The sequence below is a fragment of the Periophthalmus magnuspinnatus genome, chromosome 2 (assembly GCF_009829125.3).
Source record: "Periophthalmus magnuspinnatus isolate fPerMag1 chromosome 2, fPerMag1.2.pri, whole genome shotgun sequence".
NCBI classification, from domain to species: domain Eukaryota; kingdom Metazoa; phylum Chordata; class Actinopteri; order Gobiiformes; family Gobiidae; genus Periophthalmus; species Periophthalmus magnuspinnatus.
Window position 1 is genome coordinate 4,346,901 of NC_047127.1, and position 22,778 is coordinate 4,369,678.

The following is a 22,778-nucleotide window of genomic DNA, read 5'->3' on the forward strand; positions in this document are numbered from 1 at the left end:
CGTTTGAAGTACCCGGCCGACGAAGGGTACTCCTCCGTGTATCCTCTGTCAGCCGCGAAGGAGCGTACTTCAAACCGCTGTCTGCGCGCTTACGTTACGTCGCCTAGCAAACGTGACGGCTGCTAATGACCTAAACGTGTAAAATGGACACTGAAATAATGACAGTTTTATTTTTAATTCTTTATTATTTCGTAGAAGAAGAGTCAGGGTGTCATTGTTCTGTTTAGATTGAATGAAGTAAGGAATTAATCTTTCACTTTGAATATCAATAGGCAAATATAAGGTTCATGGTGATTTTTTTTCTCAATTGTAGCTCGTGTTACATAACTTTAAAAAAATGTACGTTGTTTCTCTTGTAGAAGAAGTGACCTGCGGTGCATGATGGGATATAGCAGTGCGCAAAGTGTGTTCACGTGCACGCTTTATTTACGGCTGATCTCCATGGAAAAGCAAGGGCACGTTTGTTGGCCGCATCCATCCGGTGCATGGAAATGGGACAGGCCTTCTCGCGCCGGAAGTTAGGTAAGTGCCCTTCAAATGCAGCCGACAAAGTGTGAAACTGTCGGATTGAGAGACAGTCACAGAGAACACGCAAACATGGTACCAACCAGGAAATGAACCTGCAACCGTCCTGCCGCCAGTTTGGATTTCAGCAAGTTTAAAAGTGTCCAGACTGAGCAGGCCACAACGACGAAATCAGATTATCTTAACTCAGTTTACTCAACGTAGCGTGAGGCCCCACCTTCTGAATTCAAACTGATATTTTACTAATGTCGTAATGTCTGGTGTAGGGTGGACCAGTGCAAGACTCGGGGCAGATTTACAGTGTTTATTTACAGTTTGTGCAAAAAGTGACAAAAGTTCATGAAACCAACAAGGGGCGGAGCAGGGTGTGAGCCAGAGTCTGGAGATGCGTCGTGGAGGGCAGAAACAGGAACAGGGAATGGACGAGGACAGGACCGGGAACGGAGCCAGAGAGAACCGAGCAGGAGTGGTCCGAGGAACAGGAGCCGGAGCGGAAGACGTGGAGCAAGCCAGAGTCCAAGACGAGACAAGGAGGTGGAGACAAGGAGTAGACTGTACCGGAGCCGGAGCGCGGGGTCAGGAGCTGAACCAGAGACCAGGAGCAGGGACGAGCGAGAGAGCAGGAATGTTTGACACGCGGACGATCTGGCACCGAGTGTCTAGAGCTGGTCCATCTTATACCCGGCAGCAGGTGGTTAGTTGTGAAGCAGATTTTATTTTACAAGTTTGATGAGAATTCTGGCTTGTTCCAAGATGTGTGTTTCGAGGTGATTGGTTCAGAAGCAAAAGTAGCAGGTTGTCATTGGTTTACACGAAAAAAAAAAAAAAAAAACTACTTCCTGGTTAGAATTGTTCTTTTGAATGGTTCTTGACTGGAAAAACGTGGCATGCCCTCTCCGTATGGGTGGTGAGTCCTTGCTTCAAGTGGAGGAGTTCAAGTATCTCGGGGTCTTGTTCACGAGTGAGGGAAGGATGGAGCGGGAGATTGACAGTTGAATCAGTGCAGTGCAGTAATGTTGTGGTAAAGAAGGAGCTGAGTCAAAAGATAAAGCTCTCGATTTACCGTCAATCTACGTTCTACCCTCACTTATGGTCATGAGCTCTGGGTAATGACCGAAAGGACAAGATCGTGGATACAAGCGGCTGAAATGGGCTTCCTCCGCAGAGTGGTGGGCGCTCCCTTAGAGATAGGATGAGGAGCTCAGTCACACGGGAGGAGCTCGGAGTAGAGCCGCTGCTCCTACATGTTGGAAGCGCTGAAGGACGTGTCTGGGGTGACGGAAGTCTGGGAGTCCCTGCTTAGACTGCTGCCCCCGCGACCCAGCCTCGGATAACCGGCCTTCCTCGCTTTCCTCACTAACATTATGCATCATGATAAAGCAACAACAACTAGCATGCTACCACATACTTCACATACTTCCTGATTATCTGACAATAAAATACTTTTCTGGATTTATTTATATTTATTTTTTAATTTTTTTATTATTTCTCACATACCTTACACGTCATAATAAAGCAAAAACAACAACTAGCATGCTAACACATACTTCACATACTTCCTGATTATCTGACAATAAAATACTTTTCTGGATTTATTTATATTTTTTTATTATATTTTTTTTATTTTTTATTATTCCTCACATACCTTACACATTATAATAAAGCAAAAACAACAACTAGCATGCTAACACATACTTCACATACTTCCTGATTATCAGACAATAAAATGCTTTTCTGGATTTATTTTTATTTTTTTTATTTTATTTTTTTTATTATTCCTCACATACCTTACACATCATAATAAAGCAAGAACAACAACTAGCATGCTACTATACACTTCCTGTTTATCTTACAATATTATTTTTTATAGTTATATTTATTTATATGATTTTTCTTAGAGCTACTTTATCTGTCCCTGGAGTATAAAAAGTCTGAATTTAAACTAGTTTAACATCGTCCAAATCGTGCAGGCTACATCTCCATTTTGCCATGTGCGATTTGCGAAAAAAAAACAAACAAAAAAAACGATTATCTTAACTCAACTTGTCCGACGCCATCCCAGCACGACTCCACATCTTCTGAATTCAAACCGCTTTTTTACCAAACAAATTGTAGCTAGGAATTTATATTAAGAATGTGAGAAAAATGCTAAAAACGTGCTAGCGGATATGTCTCGTCGTGTACTCCAGTAAATGGGCGCTCCCCGGGGAAGAAAATGCAAACCCAGGGACGCCATTGTCTCCGATACAAAGGACGGCCATCTTTTCCATTATGTGGGCTAAAATTGCACGCTTTTAAATAGAACAATCTTTGCTTCTTGTTAATTTCGAGTGGCGGATTTAAAATACTTGCCAATTTGAAAGCGTTATCAAAACCGCGCTATTTGGCTGAAATGGCAAAAATATTGATGGGTAAATAGAAAGAAAAGTAAAACAACCTCCCCGGGGTTTCATTTGAGCGGAGAATAGCGACTGGTGGGTTTAATGCTCGCCACATCAGTTGTTTTTTTTCCAATAAAAATAAGTAAAAAGGAAATGGTAAAATTGCAGGTTTGGAAAATAAAAAAATCAAGATCTTAGAGGAGATTCTTTTGACCACTTTAGCGCTGTCAGGAAGTGTAAAATGTGGCTTTGGAGAAGTGTTTCAAGTGCTCAAAACAACTGGATGCTATTGCGAATGTATCTGCACCAATTTGGAGATTTTGGATGTTGTTTTTTTTTAGGATTTGGTGACATAAAAGACAAAAATTCCACAAAAATGAGAACTTGAATTGGCAGGGGCGTCGCATTGAAGGGGGGTAAAAGGGGCTGTTTTTCCAGGGCCCAGTGCAGGGGGGCCCCTCATAAAATCTGTAATTTGCATTTTTAATTAGACAACAAAGAATGAGGGATAAACCTGCCACGATAACACATTTTGAAGTATATTTTGAAATATTATGATAAACAATAATAAAGAAACTACTTGAGCTCACGGAAATCTTACTGTACTATAAGAAAAATAGCGGGAAAAAAGTAAAACACAATAAATACTGAGCCCCAAATAATATTGTTTCAGTTTTCAGATAGTTTTAAAGATTTTGTAAATAATCTCAAATTGTGTTAATATTTTTGAGCAGTTGTATATTTTCAGGCTATTCTTGCTGCTTTTTAATGTAATCATCATTTCTCCAATTAAGATCCAGTTTTGTGTGTGAGGAAGCTGGCCCGAGTGATCAAAATAGGAGGCAGACTCAAAAGAAGTCCCATTAAACACATTTATTACCCGTGCAGTGGTACACCGTGGATAAACAAAAATATTACATATGTACAAAAATTAACGGTGCTCAACAAAAACTAAGCAACCAAACTTAAGCAACTGAAACAAAAGCCACGTGTACTCTGGCTACACAGGTGTTCCCTATCTGGCTAATTGGCCAGACTAATATACTTCCCTGTACTGGAAGCCCCTCCCCCGGTCTACTCCATTTCTTGTCCAGGGGCGGTGGGAGTATCATAAACACTATATTGCATAAAAACAGCTCTCAGGCCCGAGTCCTTTATCAAAAGTGTTTAACTAAACACAATATAAACACTTAATTCCAGAAATGAAAATATACAAAACATTAACACAAAGAAATAAACAAACTTAAGCCAGTTTTTCCCCCTCCACATGGTCCGGCCCACGACCCCACTCTAGCCTATAAAATGGCCGACATAGGGCACGCCCCCTCTTTGTCTGGACCATGTGGAGATACAGGTAAGATGATTGACTGAACTGAATAGACGCATTTAACTAAATAAAATATATTTAACTAACAAATGTGTGGTGCTTTAAACTGATAACAAAACAAACCCGGGATAGTTATATTTTGTTGGGTATTGAAGTTATTGAAAATGAACAAAGATGTGCAAACCAAATCATAATACTATTAAAAAGGGACAAAGGCCCACTTTGTCACATTGTGTTTCAACCAAACGAAGGAGGAGCCGACGTCAACCGGATCTTTTACCGCTTCCTGTTATTTTCATGACTAAACACATTTGTCACACATTTCTCCCCGAATCATCCAATCAGAGGACATTTCTTTACCAAACGGAGTAACCACAGCTATAGGTCAGCTGCGAATTTTCATCAAAATGTACCAGTGTGTTCAGTTTTATTGTTCTATGCATCATTTCAAAACATATCCCTGTTATTTCACCATAAATTGTTGTGTAAGTCAATATACTGAACGATAAGTCCGGTGCCTTCTTCCACTCCCGCTAGCGTTAGCAACAGGTTTGATTGACAGTGTTGCTAAGCGCCCGCTCCCTGCTAAACCAACTACGTGGGCAGGAAGCAGCGTTACGTTCAACAGCCTCGCTTCGGATTGTCTCTTCGGTTGCTACGATACTCGCAGTCGGAATTCCTAATACGGAATTCGACTCCATATTCGCCGCTATAACCGCTAGCCTCGTTAACCTAGAGCGCTATGGGCCCGCTTCTTTATACAGTCTACGGGCAAAACGCGTAGAAAATAAATCGGATATACTGTAAATGTAAGTTCTTTAATATGTTTTCAATGAGGATCTACTTTTTTTTTTGCCTGCATTTTTTGATGACAGGAACTACTTTTTCTCCACCTCGCTCCAGGATCCTTCCCATCTGTTTGTTCATACCCCAGTGCTTTTGAATAACTGCGGTGTTTAACTCGCACACACCCTAGTGCTTCGGAATCGCCGCCCTGTTTGACTCGTACACACCCTGGCCATTACTCACCGTTTTGTACTTGACGATGTATTCCACTATGGGCATGCCCCCGTCGTCCTGCTTGACCAGTCCCAGCCTGTAGGCCTTGCCCACGCCCCTCTGCCCGTGCACTGCGGGGGGGCTGGGCTCTCCTAGGGGGTGACACACAATATGGTCAGTTTGTGTGTGTGTGTGTGTGTGTGTGTGTTTGAACAGGTGGTAATGTGAGATATGGGCTAAGGTTGATATCCAAGGAGAGAAATGGCTTAAAGCTGAATTAGAATAACATTATCTGGCAACCCCAACTGCTAGCTATAACTAATGTTAGCTGCATGGGGCTGCTTATTATGCTAATTGTTTTTGCTAATTGGGGCACTTTTCACTGCTCGTATGATTAATGTTTGACAATGTTTATGATCAGATTTATTATGCGTTGCTAGGCAGGCTATAAAAAAGTCATAAAAGTTGATAAAGATAACGTAAAACATGGGAAAAAAATCGAAAATTAAGGATTATATCGGATGGCAGTGTAGCAGAACGGTAAATACGCACGCAGAAAGAGTAAAGTTTAAAATGAATTGCTGAGGTGGCTGACGGTTTTCCTGCAGCAGTGAGAAGGATCGAAGGAGGATTAATGAGCGTGAGAGATGATTGGTTGAGGAGGAAAAGTAGCGCGCTGTGATTGGCTGAAAGTCAAACCAGGAAACAGGAAGTAAAGTTACGTTTTCTTCCTGGTTGAATTTGTGCTATATCTTAATTTAAAGGTGTACTATGTAACTTTTCTGGTGGAGGGTCGCTTCTCCATGGAGATGTTATTGTTTTGCCATGACATGTTCCACTATGGCATTAAACTAGCTTGCTTTGGTCCAATTATGCCTTTTTAAAATGTTAAAAACAAACCAAAAACAAACAAACCAAAAATAACTAACTTGGCTTGATGGTGTCAACTGCTCGTCTCCATGGAAACAAACAAGTTTAATGCCATACTGTGGAACATTACAGGCATATCCACCAGAAAAGTTACATAACGCACCATTTATAATCCATATATTAATAGACTTTTTACTAAAACTTTGAGATAATGAAAACTGTAACTTGGTTTGATGGCGTCAAATGATTGTCTCCATGGAAACAAAAATACATTTAACGCCATTCTGTGGAACATTACAGGCATATCCACTAGAAAAGTTACATAACTCACTATTTATAATCCATATTTTAATTGAGTTTTTATTGAAACTTTGAGATAATTATCTTTGTTTAAAAAAAAAAAAAAAAAAAGTATATTGGCTTGATGGTGTCAAATGACTGTCTCCATGGAAACAAAAATACATTTAATGCCATACTGTGGAACATTACAGGCATATCCACCAGAAAAGTTACATAACACACAATTTATACTCCATATTTTAATAAACTTTTTACTGAAACTTTGACATAATGAAAGCTGTAACTTGGCTTGATGGTGTCAACTGCTCATCTCCATGGAAACAACTAAGTTTAACGCTATACTATGGAACATTATAGGCATATCCACCAGAAAAGTTACAAAACGCACCATATATAATCCATATTTTAATAAACTTTTTACTGAAACGAAATGATTTTTGTTGTTATGACATTTCCATTCAATACTTAACGATATCTTAACTTAAAATGTAAATATGTAAATAAATCCGCGGCGGAGACTCACTGATGGGCAGCGTCTGGAAGCTCTCCGTGTGGCTGAACTCCCCCTGACCCTTCCCGTTCACCGCCGACACCCTCACCTCGTACGTCGTGTTGGGCTCGAGCCCCGTTAGCACCACCGTCGCTGTAAACAACAACAACAACAACACGATCAGAGTCACATCACGCAGGAATTACATCATCCATCTCGCCGCGGGATTATTATGGTCCGGGCGTCCGACACTAAACAGAAATAAGTTTGGTTCTCAAGTTAAATGTTTGATTTTTTATTAGCAGTGAAGTCGTTCTGAGAGGGTTGGCGTCTTGGCAGCGTATTTGCATTGAATTCATTGGGCTTCATAAAAAGTTTTAGCCTCCAATAGCGTCGCTGTTTTTATTAGTTTAATAATTTCTGAATGGCCGTGAAACTTTATTTGTATTGTTTTTTCAAGTACAGCTGGATATATATCAAAACAAAGAGCAGTCTTAAAGGGGAAACAGTAGTAGTAGTAGCCGTAGTATTGAGAGCAGTAGTTTCGAGGTTGGCGGTGCAATTCCAGCTTCCACAGAATATAAGTATGTGACCATTTATCATTTACCAAAAGGTTCAATATGGAACTTTTCAGACGCTGGGTCCGTCGTATGCTTGTTGGTATGACCTGTAACATGGTCTGGTGGTGCGGCTACTTGTCTCCGTGGAGATAGACAAGTTTAATGTCATAAATTGAAACATTCCAGACAAAGCACTAATATCTCCATGGTGATAAGGAGGTGGTGTACCGTCTACAGAAAAATGACATAGTGTTTCTTTAATTTAGTCCCGGTCTAGACAATTTGGAACTGGTTTCGTTCTGGTTTACGCCTGGTTTCGTCCTGGTCTAGTCCTGGTTTAGTCCTGCTTTAGTCCTGCTTTAGTCCTGCTTTAGTCCTGCTTTAGTCCTGGTTTAGCCCTGGTTTAGTCCTGGTTTAGTCCTACTTTAGTCCTGGTTTAGTCCTGGTTTAGCACTGGTTTAGTCCTGGTTTAGTCCTACTTTAGTCCTGGTCTAGTCCTGGTTTAGTCCATGTTTTGCCCTGGTCTAGTCCTGGTTTAGTCCTGGTCTAGTCCTGGTTTAGTCTATGTTTAGTCTATGTTTAGCCCTGGTCTAGTCCTGGTTTAGCCCTGGTTTAGTCCTGGTTTAGTCCTGGTTTAGTCCTGGTCTAGTCCTGGTTTAGTCCTGGTTTAGTCCTGGTTTAGTCCTGGTTTAGTCTATGTTTAGTCTATGTTTAGTCCTGGTCTAGTCCTGGTTTAGTCCTGGTTTAGTCCTGGTTTAGTCCTACTTTAGTCCTGGTTTAGTCCTGGTCTAGTCCTGGTTTAGTCCATGTTTAGCCCTGGTCTAGTCCTAGTTTAGCCCTGGTTTAGCACTGGTTTAGTCCTGGTTTAGTCCTGATCTAGTCCTGGTTTAGTCCTGGTCTAATCCTGGTTTAGTCCTGATCTAGTCCTGGTTTAGCCCTGGTTTAGTCCTGGTTTAGTCCTGGTGTAGTCCTGGTCTAGTCCTGGTTTAGTCCTGGTCTAGTCCTGGTTTAGTCCTGTTCTAGTCCTGATCTAGTCCTGATCTAGTCCTGGTCTAGTCCTGGTTTAGTCCTGTTCTAGTCCTGATTTAGTCCTGTTCTAGTCCTGATCTAGTCCTGATCTAGTCCTGATCTAGTCCTGGTTTAGTCCTGGTTTAGCCCTGGTCACCCTCTTGTCTCCTTGGATTAATATTTAAAAATCAGATACTAGTCGATATTAAAACTAGTATCGAAACTAGATACTCATTTGTGCTCATTTGAAAGTATCGATACTAAAAAGTCACATTCACAGGTCAAAAATGAACCTTTCCTGAACATCTTTAAAATGATCTTGAACACATAGACACATAAAAGAAAGTACTGTTGAGAATATTACATTTTCTACTATGGAAACATGACAAACAACAAATGTCTTTCTACTGCCGTGCTGCTAAAATACATTTCCATTGCACCCACAGCTGACATGGACACTCACATCCTCTATGTCCAAAGTAAACAACAGTAGAAATCAGCTAAAACCGGCCCAAAAGTCACTGACACTTTTAAATCTTCAGTAGCTCCTATAATTCTTCAGTTATACTCACCAAATTTCAGCAGTAGATAAACTGAACCTTCTGAGATTTTTGGCAATATATACAGTTATAATTGTTCACTTACACTTGAACTTATCACTACTTAAACTACTCGTAAAAATGACCTAATTTTTGCACTAAACAGCCCGATCCAACACACTTTACATAACATTTAAAGCATTTCTGGGCTTACGGTTCTTATTTGATCCTCGATATCACGTTTTAAGTCGTTTATTAAGTCGTCTGAGGTTTATTCACAAACACCTTTTCTTTAAGATTGACCCACAGGAAGAAATCGGGACTAGTCAGGTCTGTGGAGATCACATACTGCCCCCTGTCTTTGAAAAACTCTTATTATTCCTTTAATGGCGTTTACGCTCGGGGCATCTCTGGGATTAAAATGTCGAATTTGACCCATGTGACTCAAAGTTCCACTGTACAATGAGGGTTCGTTCCTCGGTGCTGTATTTGCTCAGATTAATGTCAGAAGAGTCGCTCTAAATGCCCTGAAAAAATGAAAGAAAAATATCTAGAAACAAAAGAGTTATGAATGTGTAAGAATTTGGTACAGAAGATGTGAGAAACAGAAGAAGATTGTAAACCTCTCTGACTCCTCAACTTAAATAAATAGCCTAAAGATTATTTTGATTGTCCTCGTTTAAGGGTTTCACGTCAGGTACTGTGCCAAAAGAGTTAAGAGACGAGACGAGACGGGAGGTGTACCAAATTGTGGAAGGTCAGGTCTCCTCTGGATCTGTGACGTTAAAGGTACAGTATAGACCAGACGTGCCCAAACTCTTTTTACCACGGGCCATATCTTGAAAAATATTTGACACAAAGGGAAACAAATCAGCGATCAATACAGTGGATAATTCAGATGGGTGCATTTAACATAGTTTTGACTTCATACTTTAAATAAGGCTTGAAATACTAATATTACGTCTGTATGACAAAGCAACGTGATGTTATTTAGGTTATTTTGGTCGGATTACTCAAATTTACCGTAAAAACTACTGATTATGATCAATTGGCGCAGTTCATTTGGTCTGAGGGCCGCATAGTTTGGACACCTCTGGTATAAAGTCACAGAGAGATAGTTTTTTTTAATGTTGTAGTTCTACAGTACATGTGTCAAACTCAAGGCCCGTGGGCCATATGCGGCGCGCCACGTCATTTTATGTGGCCCGCTACAAGGTAAATTAAAAGGTACGACTGTCTTAAAATATCAGTTTATCGGGAAAGACACAGTTACACAACCATTTTTTCATATCTATGCAAATTTATATGCAATATTTGTAACTTGAATGAGTAAAAAATACGGAAATGGTTAATTAACAAGATAAAAAAATAGTTATGTTTATTTTACATTGCGTTTGGTTACATTTATACTGTCTTACATTTACATCTGACCCTTTGACCCGCTGATGTGGCCCTTTGTGAAAATGAGTCTGACACCCCTGGTCTAAAGAAAGAACCGGAATCGGCATTAAGTATCGAGTCTATTCCTTGGTGCAGCAGTAGAGTTTGAAACACTAATGGATACAGATGCATTTATCGCCGCACTGTGGAGCGTTCCGGGCGAAGCAATAACATCTCCATGGAGACAAGCACTAGGAAAGTTACATATTGCACCTATAAAGCTTGAGTTTCATTACAAGCTCGGATCTTTTTGTTTACATCTTTTGGTATCAGACACAACTCTCTAATACGACTTTCTCTCACAAAAGCATTATAATTGGCTATTTCATTGCACCGGAGTCAGAACAAAGATACATTTGAAGTATTTATTGAGCTAAATTCTACAAAGCTAACTCCTTAACTGCTACACAGAATTCACAAATTTCCCAAACCCTCATAGAACTAATAAGAAAGCTGGAGTTTGAAGGTAATGACTTCGATAATGTAAATTGCAGTTTGTATAGAAAGTCCCATTACGAGCGTATTCCTCTCACTTTTGCCCATTTCTACGGATAGCTTTTATAACGAGCTAAAGTCCGTCTGCTCAAATTAAACACTTGAATGTTAATAGGTGCTTTTGCTCGTCTCTGATCCGGCGGCCGCAAACAAATACTCTCATTTGGAACGGAGCTAGCATACTTCGCGAGCCTTTAGGAGACTTTTTAATTCGCGATGTAGCAAGTGTGTGGGGATGTCATTATATTTGAGGGTTTACTGAGGGGGGATCGTCTTTAGAGTGGGCACTACAGCGGTGATGGTGAGTCCCGACTTGTACTCACAAACTGCATGTTCCCAATGACAAAATTAGTCCCGGTGTATAGTTAATAATATGTTTTTAAGGTTGAAATAGTTGAAATTGTAGTAAAAGTACCGTATTTTCTGGACTATCTGAGCATCGCGCCTGAGTATAAGTCGCACTCCAGGCCAAACTATGAAAAAAAGTGTGACTTACATGTGAAATAAATGTGTTTTTCTTCATTATTTAGCATTTTTTCGCTGGTGCAACTTATACTCCAGTGCGACTTATACTTCAGAAAATAAGGTAGGTTAAACTGTAGGTTAAAGTACATTTGATAGATTAATATATTTATTTAAATATTATCTACTTTGGTGGGTAGTGCTCGAGGTAAATATTCACCATTGAAGGCTCTGTGCACAGGAGCATGCTAGCTAGCTCACTGCGTCTCAAATCAGGAAACATAAAATAAACAACCTATTAAAATTCAAATTAATTAAAATAAAGACTACACAATTATTTTTATTTGTAGAATAGGTCAGTTTAGTGTTGTTTTAATGTTTATTATGCTACCAAAATTAGCATTAGCATTAGCATTGAGGCACAAACATCTCTCTTTCTATACATTGCGGTGAAGTATTTATTTTATTTGTGTAGTTTTTAACATACTGTCAGCGACATCCACCCACAGCTCCCTTTAGCATTTAGCATTTTAGCGTGACTTGGTAAAAACCTCAAAGAGATACAATTGGACAGGAAGTATTGACGCCAACAGTGCGGTTGCCGGGCGCTATTGTGCACAGAGCCTATTTAACGTCAGTAAAGCGGCAATTTGTGAAGAAAAGTAGAAAAAACAAAAACTCGGAAAATACAGGAAGTAGCGCTGAGTTCTAAAACGGCATTAGCTGTTAGCAATTCCATACAATGTAATTTTTCTTAATTTAAAAAAGCTGTAGGCTGTGTCCGAATGTCCACACATGTCCGAATGTTCAGTGAGTGAAAAAAACAGTCAAAATTTCCCACAATGCACCTGTTACGTTTCACATTTTAATAGAAATTAGCATTAGCATTGACGCACAGACATACCAGTACCTTTCTTAAAGCAGAACCATCCTCAGGTGAAGTTTTGCTCACATTTGTAAAGTGTCAGATATAGTCAAATGAGAAAATAGTTGTAGTTTTTGGTTTTTAGTCAAACAGTAAATATTTATCGTACAACTAGGAACACACAGTGAAGGCCACATACATTTCTATAGCTGTTAGTTGTTAGCTAACATAGATACAAGCCCTGAGAGGAGCTGATGACTATTTAAAGAGCTGTAATCACACATTATGAGTGTATATATAGAAGCGCATACAGTATGACATCTTTATGGGTCTTTTTCCACATGTTTACTCTCACTTTTCTTATCCATAATAGATGCTGACTGGTTCACTCCGATGGTGAACTGTCTCTCTGAGGGTTTGTCCTCGTTTCAGTTTTCCAGAGTCAACACTTATCCGTGGATTCCTACACATCAGCAGCAGCACGTGCAGATTCAAAACACAAGGTCAACACAGGTGCTAACAAAGTGGGGACGCTTGTTCAATATATATTTGAAAATGAGATAATTTAACGGCCAATCTGATCTAATTGACGATTAATGCGCCATTCTAGCTTTTTAAATTCTGCTGCAAATATAGATCTACCAATTTCTGACATTGAAAACAGCATAAAAGCAGACGTATTGCGCTTGTGTCGCTCTATAGTTATAATCTGTGACACCTGTGGATCATTATGTAGTAATTTGCACATTTTAAATTGCAATATTCACTCAAACGACTTAATAAACGAAACAAATCCGGTGACCTCCGCGTTAGAAAACTGCGGTGTCCAACGGGAGCTGACGACGCTGTAAACGTCATCACAACAAAGAGCTGCGGAGCTGTCGGCGCCCCCTATGGACAGCTGCAGATCACGTTAGCGAGTAGCACATTTTTGTTTTTGTTTGTACCAAAATGACTACACGACGTACCATTGATCAAGAAAACAAAATTGAAAAAGAAGTGCACACGTCACAGTGGGCGTGTACCGGTGGCAGTGAAAACGAGGGTTGATCGGCAAAATGGCGGCTTGAAAATAAGTGATTAAAGATTAGTTAAACGTGCACGAATGACTACAAACAAAACTCTGAGAAGGGGAACAACTAAAACATGATTAAAACTTCTGTCATGTCCATTTTTGACAAAACTGACATGTTGTTTAGATCCATTTTGTATTTTATTTTGCGTTTCCAGATGATCTTCTAACTTTTTTACGCAGTGTTTGCTAATGTGTGCATTGTGTCACCGTGGTAACCGCTCAACATTCTCCCATAGACATACATGCAGCACACTCCCACCCCCTCTCCAACATGATGTCAGTGTAAAGTATCAATCGTTGTTCTAAATGCCAAACGTCCTCGAAATACAACTCAATATTTGACTTACTCTGTACACTGTGTGAGCGCACGTCCCTCCACTCCAGTGATCCGGCCTCTCTGTACTGCACCAGGTAGTAGTTGATGGGCACTCCTCCGTGAGAGTCGGGGGTCATGAATGTCACGGTTGCCAGGCGCTGGGAGACCGCCGACAGCCGCACCGAGTGAGGGTTAGACGGCACATCTGGGAAAACAAAAACAGGCTTGAGTCATTATATAATACTGTATATCACTTCATAGTATAAGTACATTTTCCAGACTATATGTACATTTTTTTTCAGTAGTTTGGCCGGGGGTGCGACTTATACTGCAATTTATATGTGAAATATATGTATTTTCTTCATTATTATGCATTTTTTGGCTGGTACGACTTATATTCCAGTGCGACTTCTACTCCGGAAAATACGGTAACTCTAAAAACGTCACTGTTAGCATCACTACTTCCTGTCCAATTGTATCTCTATGAGGTTTTTGTTGAGTCACGCTAAATCGAATAAATATTAAGTTAATTTAAAAAAAAAAGTTAAGTTAAAAAAAAAAAAAAACACAAATAAGATTAATACTTGAGCGGAGGAAACTTCTGTGTTTAGATGTTTAGAGATGTTTGTGTTTCAATGCTAACGCTAATGCTAATAAATATTTAAAAAAAAAAGACTAAAAACCAAACTATGCTACATATAAACATAACTGGGTCATATTATTTAAATTTGAATAGGTTGTTTATTATATATTTTTCACAATCTTAATGCAAGTGACCATTAGCGTTGAGACACAGTGAGCTAGCTAGCGTGTTTCTGTGCATAGAGCCAATTCGTAGAGCGCTAGTTTTCTGATCTGAAGGTTAACGGTTTGAATCCTGCCTCTCAGGTAAATACAGTTATTGTGTCCTTGGGCAAGACACTTTAGCTGACATGCCTCTGCTTTTTTGTGAAGGGAAGAGTGAGCGGAGAACAGCAAATCCATCATAAGTCGACGTAAACTGGGACTAACCCCGGAACTGAACCAGGACTAGACCAGGACTATAGCAAAACCAGGCGCAGTATCATTTAAAGATTGGTTCTAGTCTTACTTCTGTTCATTTTTTTACTTAGTTTTATAGTTTTGCGTTAGCTCTCAAAATATAAAATACAATATAAAACATTTACAACAACCTTTTTCATTATTAATTAACCCAGAATAATATAAATAACGAATGTCTCACTAATTAACGTGTGGGATAATAATTCTTTATAGATATATACACATATTTTTATATAACACTTTTCCATTCAAGGCACTCAAAGCACCAGTATACGCAGATATTTGAGCTGAGGTGGTTTGAGTGTTTTGCCCAAGGACACAACGGCAGTATTTATTTGTTGGAGCTGGAATCAAACCGACAACTTATGGGTCAATGGACAAACACTCTACCAACTGAGCTACTGTCGCCTTTATCCTATGTACCTTACTCTGAATGCGTGACCAAAATTTTCTTAAGGCATCCCTGTTTACTTTTTATTAAATTTTAGCCGCGCATCAGAACGATTAATTTACCAAAATGTAATGAAACGTTTTTTCACTGAGTCGTCTTTTACTTATTGCAGATTAAAAGCCAATCCAGCACCTTAGCGAATTATCCGCCTAAAAAAACACTCCAAAAACTTGTAGCATTAGCGTAGCGGTTACTTTACCCACCAAGTCGATACCAATTATTTTGTTTCAGGTGTCGACGCTGATTAGAAAATTACATCTCCCAAACTCAAATTAATAAAAACATGTTTGAAGTGTGCGCTCTAAAAGAAAATCAACCAGCATCTCACACCATTACACAAAAACAGCATAATTAGAGCGCGCATACAAACAGCTGCTACAATTAAAAGACATTTCCAAATGCGCTTTTATTTTGAAGGAGCTGTCGACGCCCATGTACGCGTTAATTACCATAGCTCGAGAGAATCTTTTAACCAGCGGGAACATGACAAGAACATGCAAATGATAAGTAATTATGATTTAAAGTGCTGCCAAGCTAAACTGTCACTGGGGCCCGGGAAGTCGTTTTGCCCCCACAACAATTTGTAAACTAAATATGCCGTCTGTAGTGTCGTGTTAACTGCGAAATGTGTAATATTGTAAATGCATGGGCTGCAGAACGATGAAAAGTTAGGAAGGTTACCATAGCGATTAAGAATTTAACACATAATGACTTCAAAATGGGAAAAAGTCCTCAAAATGTTGTATATTCATCTGTCAAAATTACACCAAATTGGATCAGACATAAGGCATAAAACCAGTGACCTTTAAAGTTTCACTGTGTAACTTTCTTGTGGCAGCTGCTTGTCTCCATGGAGATGTTACTGCTTTATCTGGAATGTTTAACACTATAGCATTAAGCTGATTAAATAACAGTAAGAACAGGGACACCTCTCCATAGATCTGACTTATATGGCCTGGTGATGTCACAGACTTGTTTGCATGGATAAAGTAGAAAAGTCGATACGTTTAATGCCAGACTGTGGAACATTGCAGACAAAGCATGAGTATGCTGTATCTGTACTACTGCACGTATAACGCTACTGGATACTGCTATCTGTCAATGTTTGTAATACTACCACAATTACAGTTAATACTACTACTGCAGCTACTACTACTACCACTAATACTCTACTAAAACAGTTAATCAAATCATGGATATCTGTTAACCCGAAGAGTGCCCAATTACTGCAACAACTACTAGTACTACTACTACTACTACTGCAGCTACTATTACTGTTACTACTACTGCTGCTACTGCTACTACTGCAGGTACTACTACTGTTACTACTACTGCTACTACTACTGCTACTACTACAACAGAGACACATCGACATGCAGGAGACTGGCTCTACACCATAAATGTTACAGAGGGCACCTTTACCCTTGTAATCTGTTCTTCTGAATACAAACTGTGAAGAATTCAAAGAGAAGAAATGAGACCATTTATTCCAATTTTTAGATTTGTTAAGAATGTGTTTAGATTTTATTTTATCAGGTTGAATTCAATTTGTGGCCAGAAGTGTACTCCAGACTGATCTCTCTCTGTATTTTTTATACAGGTTGATATCACATTTATTTTATTTTATTTTATGAGGCTTAAAGTTGAATCAAACCCATTTATTTTATTTTATGTTATGTTGTTACATTATGTTATGTTATGTTGTTTTGTTATGTTGTTATGTTATGTTATTATGTTATGTTGTTATGTCATGTTGTTTTGTTATGTTATTATGTTATGTTGTTATGTTATGTCGTTATGTTATGTTGTTATTATGTTATGTTACATTGTTATGTTATGTTGTTATGTTATGATGTTATGTTGTTATGTTACGTTGTTATGTTATGTTGTTATGTTATTATGTTATGGTATTATGTTATGTTATTATATTATGTTGTTATGTTATGATGTTATGTTATGATGTTATGTTGTTATGTTATGATGTTATGTTGTTATGTTATTATGTTATGTTGTTATGGTATGTTGTTATGTTACGCTGTTATGCTATGTTGTTATGTTATGTTATTATGTTATGGTATTATGTTATTTTATATTGTTATGTTATTATGTTATGGTATTATGTTATGTTGTTATGTTATTATGTTATGGTATTATGTTATGTTGTTATGTTATGTTGTTATATTATGTTGTTATGTTATTATGTTATGTTATTATGTTATATTGTTATGTTATGTTGTTATGTTATATTATTAGGCTTAAGGTTGAATTGAACCAGTACTCGTGGCCTATACGAATGCCATTGTCTGCCATTATTAGCGCTCCTTTGAACACTCGTCAAGAGCCCTCTCCCAATCCTTTAATTCCCTTCACTCTCCAGACCATTTCAACACTTTTTCCACATACAGCCTCAGAAAAGCACAGCGTGATACTGCAGATAAATATAAAAGTACACGCAATTGCCCATAATCTTATAATAGCACCATTCTACTGTAGTGCATTATGAAATGTACTTCACCGCAGCCTGGAGGAGTTCAGATCTGATTTTTATACAGTCTTTACAAAGTGTTCTAATTGGTTTTGTACTGCAATATAAAGAAGTACAGTTACTGCGAAGGTATCTACGGTTTTAGGGTTAAAGCCAGATTTGAAATGTGTTTCAGTGGTACATGAAGTAATAATGTCAGCAGTAGTGGTAATAGTAGTAGTAGCAGTAGCAGCTCGTACTTCAGGATGATTTATTTTAGAAGGAGGTAAAAGTAGTAGTAGTAGTAGTAGTGGTACTAGCAGTATCAGCAGTAAAAGTAGATGTAGTAGTAATAGCAGCAGTAGTAGTAGTAGCAGCGGTAGTTGAGCATACATCAGGTTAACAGATGTACAGTTTGATGATTAGTTGTTTTAGAAGGAAGGGATAGTAGTAATAGTATTAGTAGTAGTAACAACAACAGTAGATATAGTAGTAGTAGTAGTAGTAGTAGTAGTAGTAGCAGCAGCAGTAATTGGACATTCTTTAGGTTAAAAGATGTACATAATTTGATTACTATTTCATTTAGAAGAAAGTAATAGAAGTAGTAGTAGTAGTAATAGCAGCAGACCTTGTAGTAGTAGTAGTAGTAGTAGAGTAGTACTAGTAGAAACATTTGTTGCAGTAACTGGGCATACTTCAGGTTAACAAATGTACATGATTTGATGATTATTTGTTTAAGTAGGAAGAAGTAGTAGCTGCAGTAGTAGTAGCACTAGTAGTAGTAGTAGTAGCTGCAGTAGTAGTAGTAGCTGGAGTAGTAGTAGCAGTAATTGGGCATTCCTCAGGTTAACAGATATCCATGATTTATGAACTGTTTTGGTAGAGTACTTGTAGTAGCATTAGCAGCAGTAGTAGTACTAATTGCAGTTGTGGTGGTACTACAAACGTTGACAGTTTTAACAGTGTAGTAGTACAGATACAGTGTACTCTGGATAGATTCTTCCTGTGTCTCTCACTCTCCTCAAACATCTTCCTGTTCACTTCCTACTGTTTCCATCTCGTGTCCATATTAGGTCGTCTCTTCTCTCACTTCCTGGTCTGCGATGGAACGCAATCTGCACTAAACATAATTGGACGGCACTGCTGTGTATTAGAATGCACTACAGTGAATTAGGGTAGGTGCTTCAGTAAATAGACCGCACCGGGTCTATGTGAAATCAGCCAGCACTTTTTCAAATTAGACTTGGCTGCACAGGGCTCAGGACCTGTAGTCGAATCTATCCTGCCTGGGAATTGCAAATAAAGCTATTAGCATTAGCATAGAGAGGTTACACAGTAGCTTGAATGGGAGAAAGTAGTGATGGGGTCTATAGATTTGTTAGTGAAATAAAAAGCCATTAACTGTGTACCCACCTGCTTGTGCCAGAATGAATTCCTGGTATCGAACGCCGATGTTGTTGCGAGCCGTGCAGTTGTAGCGGCCAAAATCCCGGTCAGACATCGGCGTCACCTAAGAAGAAGTTGGGAGGATTGTTAACAAAAGTACTCCACTTCAGAATCACTGCAAAACTTACACAAAGCAAAGGAGGGAAGTGGAACTATGGAAACTACACAGCAAAGACGTAAAAAAATAGAACAAGATCATTTAAAACTATTAGCAAAGTTCGAAACATATTCTTCACTTTCCTAATTCTTTGCTAGCATGCTAATTATTCACATGCTAATTATTCACAATAGGCTTATAAAGTTTAAAAGGGTTTCACATCCTTTAGAGGTGGGAGTTTTGCTGTCACACCACTGCAAACAACAGCTAGCATGCTAACTGCGCAACGCCTTCATTTCCTGGTGATAAAAACGTTGTAATTAGATGCAGGCAGCACGACATGCTAATTATTCACATGCCAACTATGCACCGTGATAAGTTTATAAAGTTTAAAATGGTTTCACATCCTTTAGAGGTAGGAGTTTCGCTATCACACCACTGCTTATGACAGCTAGCATGCTAATTCTTCACCGTGATAGGTTTATAAGCGGGTTTCACATCCTTTAGAGCAGGGAAACACATTTTCACCAATGGGCACATCAGCGGAATGGCTGCCGTCAAAGGGCCAGAGGTAAAATAAATGTAACTACTTTTTAAACTTGTTAATTAACTGTTTCTGTATTTATTATTTATTCAAGTTACAAATATTGCATATGCGTTTGCAAAGATGTAAAAATATGGCTGTGCAACTGCGTATCTCCTGATAAACAACATTTTAAGACCGTCATACCTTTTAATTTACCCCATCGAGGGCCACATAAACTGATGTGGAGGGCCACATTTGGTCCTGGGGCCTTGAGTTTGTCACATGTGCTTTAGAGGTAGAGGAGTTTCGCTGTCACGCCACTGCTAACAACAGCTAGCATGCTAACTGCGCAACTGCTTTAATTCCTGGTTTGCGAGCGATAAAAACCTGTATAATTAGCACATAGAAGTCTCATTTTGACCATGAGAGCTGCTTTTATAATATATCTGTACTGCAACAAGAGAATTTTCACTTTATTATATGAAACAAATTGGGTACAGCTCCTCAGAAGTTGTTTTTTTTTTTTATTATTGTTTTTGCTGTCACAGTTCTGAACTTTATATTCTGCAGCGGTCTGGTTGGATTTGCATTACAAGTATTGCTCCAAGTGGGTGGTTTAGAGACGCTGAGAGACAAAAGATTGCAGTATTTTGTTTACAGTGGGTTTATCTTTTCAAAATACGTCTCATCCTTGGGTCCTTGAGTATGGAGCCTTATAAAAATCACATCTGAAAAGTTTGATTTTCGATTTTGTTTGTCCTGGTTAGAGGAACAATAGGCGTGGGCTACGGAAGCCTAAAGGGCCCATATTATGCAATTATAATGTTTCTTCATCACAAACAGACCTGGTGTTGTGTTTTGTTTCATTCACACGTTTAACTACATATTTAGGCGGAGTTCTTCTCTCAAAACTGAAAACACACTGTTCTACCTTGTGATGTCACATGGTAATACAGGAAGTGCTACAAAAGGTAAAAGGAAGATGTTAACTTGAAAACTACTGCTTCATGACATCACAAAGTGGCAAAGGTGGAACCAAATTGTTGCTTTTAAAGTCTCAAGTAAGTCTCAAGTCCAAGTCCTCTGCTTTGAGCTTCAAGTCATTTCAACTATTCAAAACCAAAGTACCAAATACAGCTCGTACATTTTGCAACTTATATACTTTTTAAACTACTTGTACTACCTAGAAAAGCCATAGTTATGAATAAGGATGTAACAATATCCAAATCTCACAGTACAAAACGTATTGGAATATTTTGGAGAGGCAGAACAGAGTTTTTCCTTTTAAAAAGACCTTAGTGCTAATCATATCTAAATCCAAAGAATTATTTGAAAGGGATTTGTAACACGTATTTCTTGATGTAATCTGCACTGAAATGGAGTGAAGGATCATGGTCTGTGTAGTTCCTCCTGTTTTTAGTTGTTACTGCAACAGAACAATGCAGTGGGAGCTTGTAATCCAGTTTATTGTGAGTATTTTAGTTACTGTTACATCACTAGAAGCAAATAGGTAAGAGTCATCGAGTCATCTAAAGTCACAGGGCTCAAGTCAAATTAAGACATTGGCCTCAAGTTCAAGTCAAGACCCAAGTCTGAGTCCATTTTATCAGGTCAAGTCCCAAGTCTGACTCTATTTAATCAAGTCAAGTCCAAAGTCTGAGTCAATTTTATAAAGTCAAGTCCTAAAACGGTCCATTTAATCAAGTCAAGTCCCAAGTCTGAGTCCATTTAATGAAGTCGTGTCAAGTTTGAGTCCATTTTATCAAATCAAGTCCAAAGTCTGAGTCAATTTTATCAAGTCAAGTCTCAAGCCTGAGTCCATTTTATAAAGTCAAGTCCCAAGTCTGAGTCCATTTTATCAAGTCAAGTCTCAAGTTTGAGTCCATTTTATCAAGTCAAGTCCCAAGACGGGCCATTTTATCAAGTCAAGTCCCAAGTCTGAGTCCATTTTATAAAGTCAAGTCCCAAGTCTGAGTCCATTTTATCAAGTCAAGTCCCAAGTCTGAGTCTATTTTCTCAAGTCAAGTCCCAAGTTTCAGCCCATTTTATCAAGTCAAGTCCTAAGATGGGCCATTTTATCAAGTCAAGTCCCAAGTCCGAGTCCATTTTCTCAAGTCAAGTCCCAAGTCTGAGTCCATTTTATCAAGTCAAGTCCCAAGTCTGAGTCTATTTTCTCAAGTCAAGTCCCAAGTTTCAGCCCATTTTATCAAGTCAAGTCCTAAGATGGGCCATTTTATCAAGTCAAGTCCCAAGTCCGAGTCCATTTTCTCAAGTCAAGTCCCAAGTTTCAGCCCATTTTATCAAGTCAAGTCCCACATCTGAGTCTATTTTCTCAAGTCAAGTCTTCAAAACAGCTACTCAAGTCTGATTCAAGTCCAAGTCAGGATTGGAAAGTCCCCACCTCTGATCAAAACAGAGATTTAAAATTTTTGTTTTGTGACAGCACGATAGCTAGCAGGCGGTAGCGGCAAACAAACACAGACAGGATATTGACAGCGGAAAAGCAAATATGACAGACTGACACAAAAAGAAAAAATGATCCATTCAGAGTCGTTCAAATAACTCCAATAGCAGTTATTTCGTCCCTTTAAACCCACCCTAAACTGTACGTACACCCTGAGACCCACCTCCAGCACGGACTTGCCCTCGGCGCTGTGGATCCTGGTGTTGTGCGTGCCCTCCGTGGGGATGGTGAAGCGTTCTCGTCTCCACAGCATGGTGGCCGGGGGGTTGGACATGACGTCGCAGCTGATGTTCACCGGGTTACCCTCCCACGAGAAGTACACCGTGTGATTGGTCAGGAACTTTGGGATGTCTGCGCAAGAAACGGGAAGAAACGAGTCAGAAAAGGTGGGATGGAATGGTTCATAAACAGTAGGTGTGTCTGAATGTCGCCCCCAGCCCCTAGCCCCCAGCCTCTGACCCCTCGTTCACTACAGTTTAAAGGCTAAACACTGATAAAACTTGAGTTCAGTCATAAATAATCATCAGATTTGAGTATTTACAGGTTAATACTAATCATACAAGTTTTTGCATGGCTGGATCTCACGTAAACAGACTGGATTATTCAACTTTTGTCTGAGATATGGAATTTATCACTA

The 22,778-nt window shown here is 39.0% G+C and overlaps 1 protein-coding gene across 4 annotated transcripts in view; it reads right to left on the reverse strand.

Annotated features, from left to right (window-relative positions):
• LOC117384024 (neural cell adhesion molecule 2-like) overlaps positions 1 to 22,778 on the reverse strand; it is a 509,480-nt gene that overhangs the window by 47,132 nt on the left and 439,570 nt on the right. For all 4 annotated transcript variants that reach the window (XM_033981298.2, XM_033981291.2, XM_055228525.1 and 1 more), the window contains exons 10-14: positions 22,305 to 22,492; positions 19,022 to 19,118; positions 13,684 to 13,857; positions 6,926 to 7,045; positions 5,263 to 5,384 (exon numbers count right to left, since the gene is read on the reverse strand). In XM_033981298.2, coding sequence (XP_033837189.1) covers positions 5,263 to 5,384; positions 6,926 to 7,045; positions 13,684 to 13,857; positions 19,022 to 19,118; positions 22,305 to 22,492 — 701 coding nt within the window. The remainder of the gene's footprint in view (positions 1 to 5,262; positions 5,385 to 6,925; positions 7,046 to 13,683; positions 13,858 to 19,021; positions 19,119 to 22,304; positions 22,493 to 22,778) is intronic.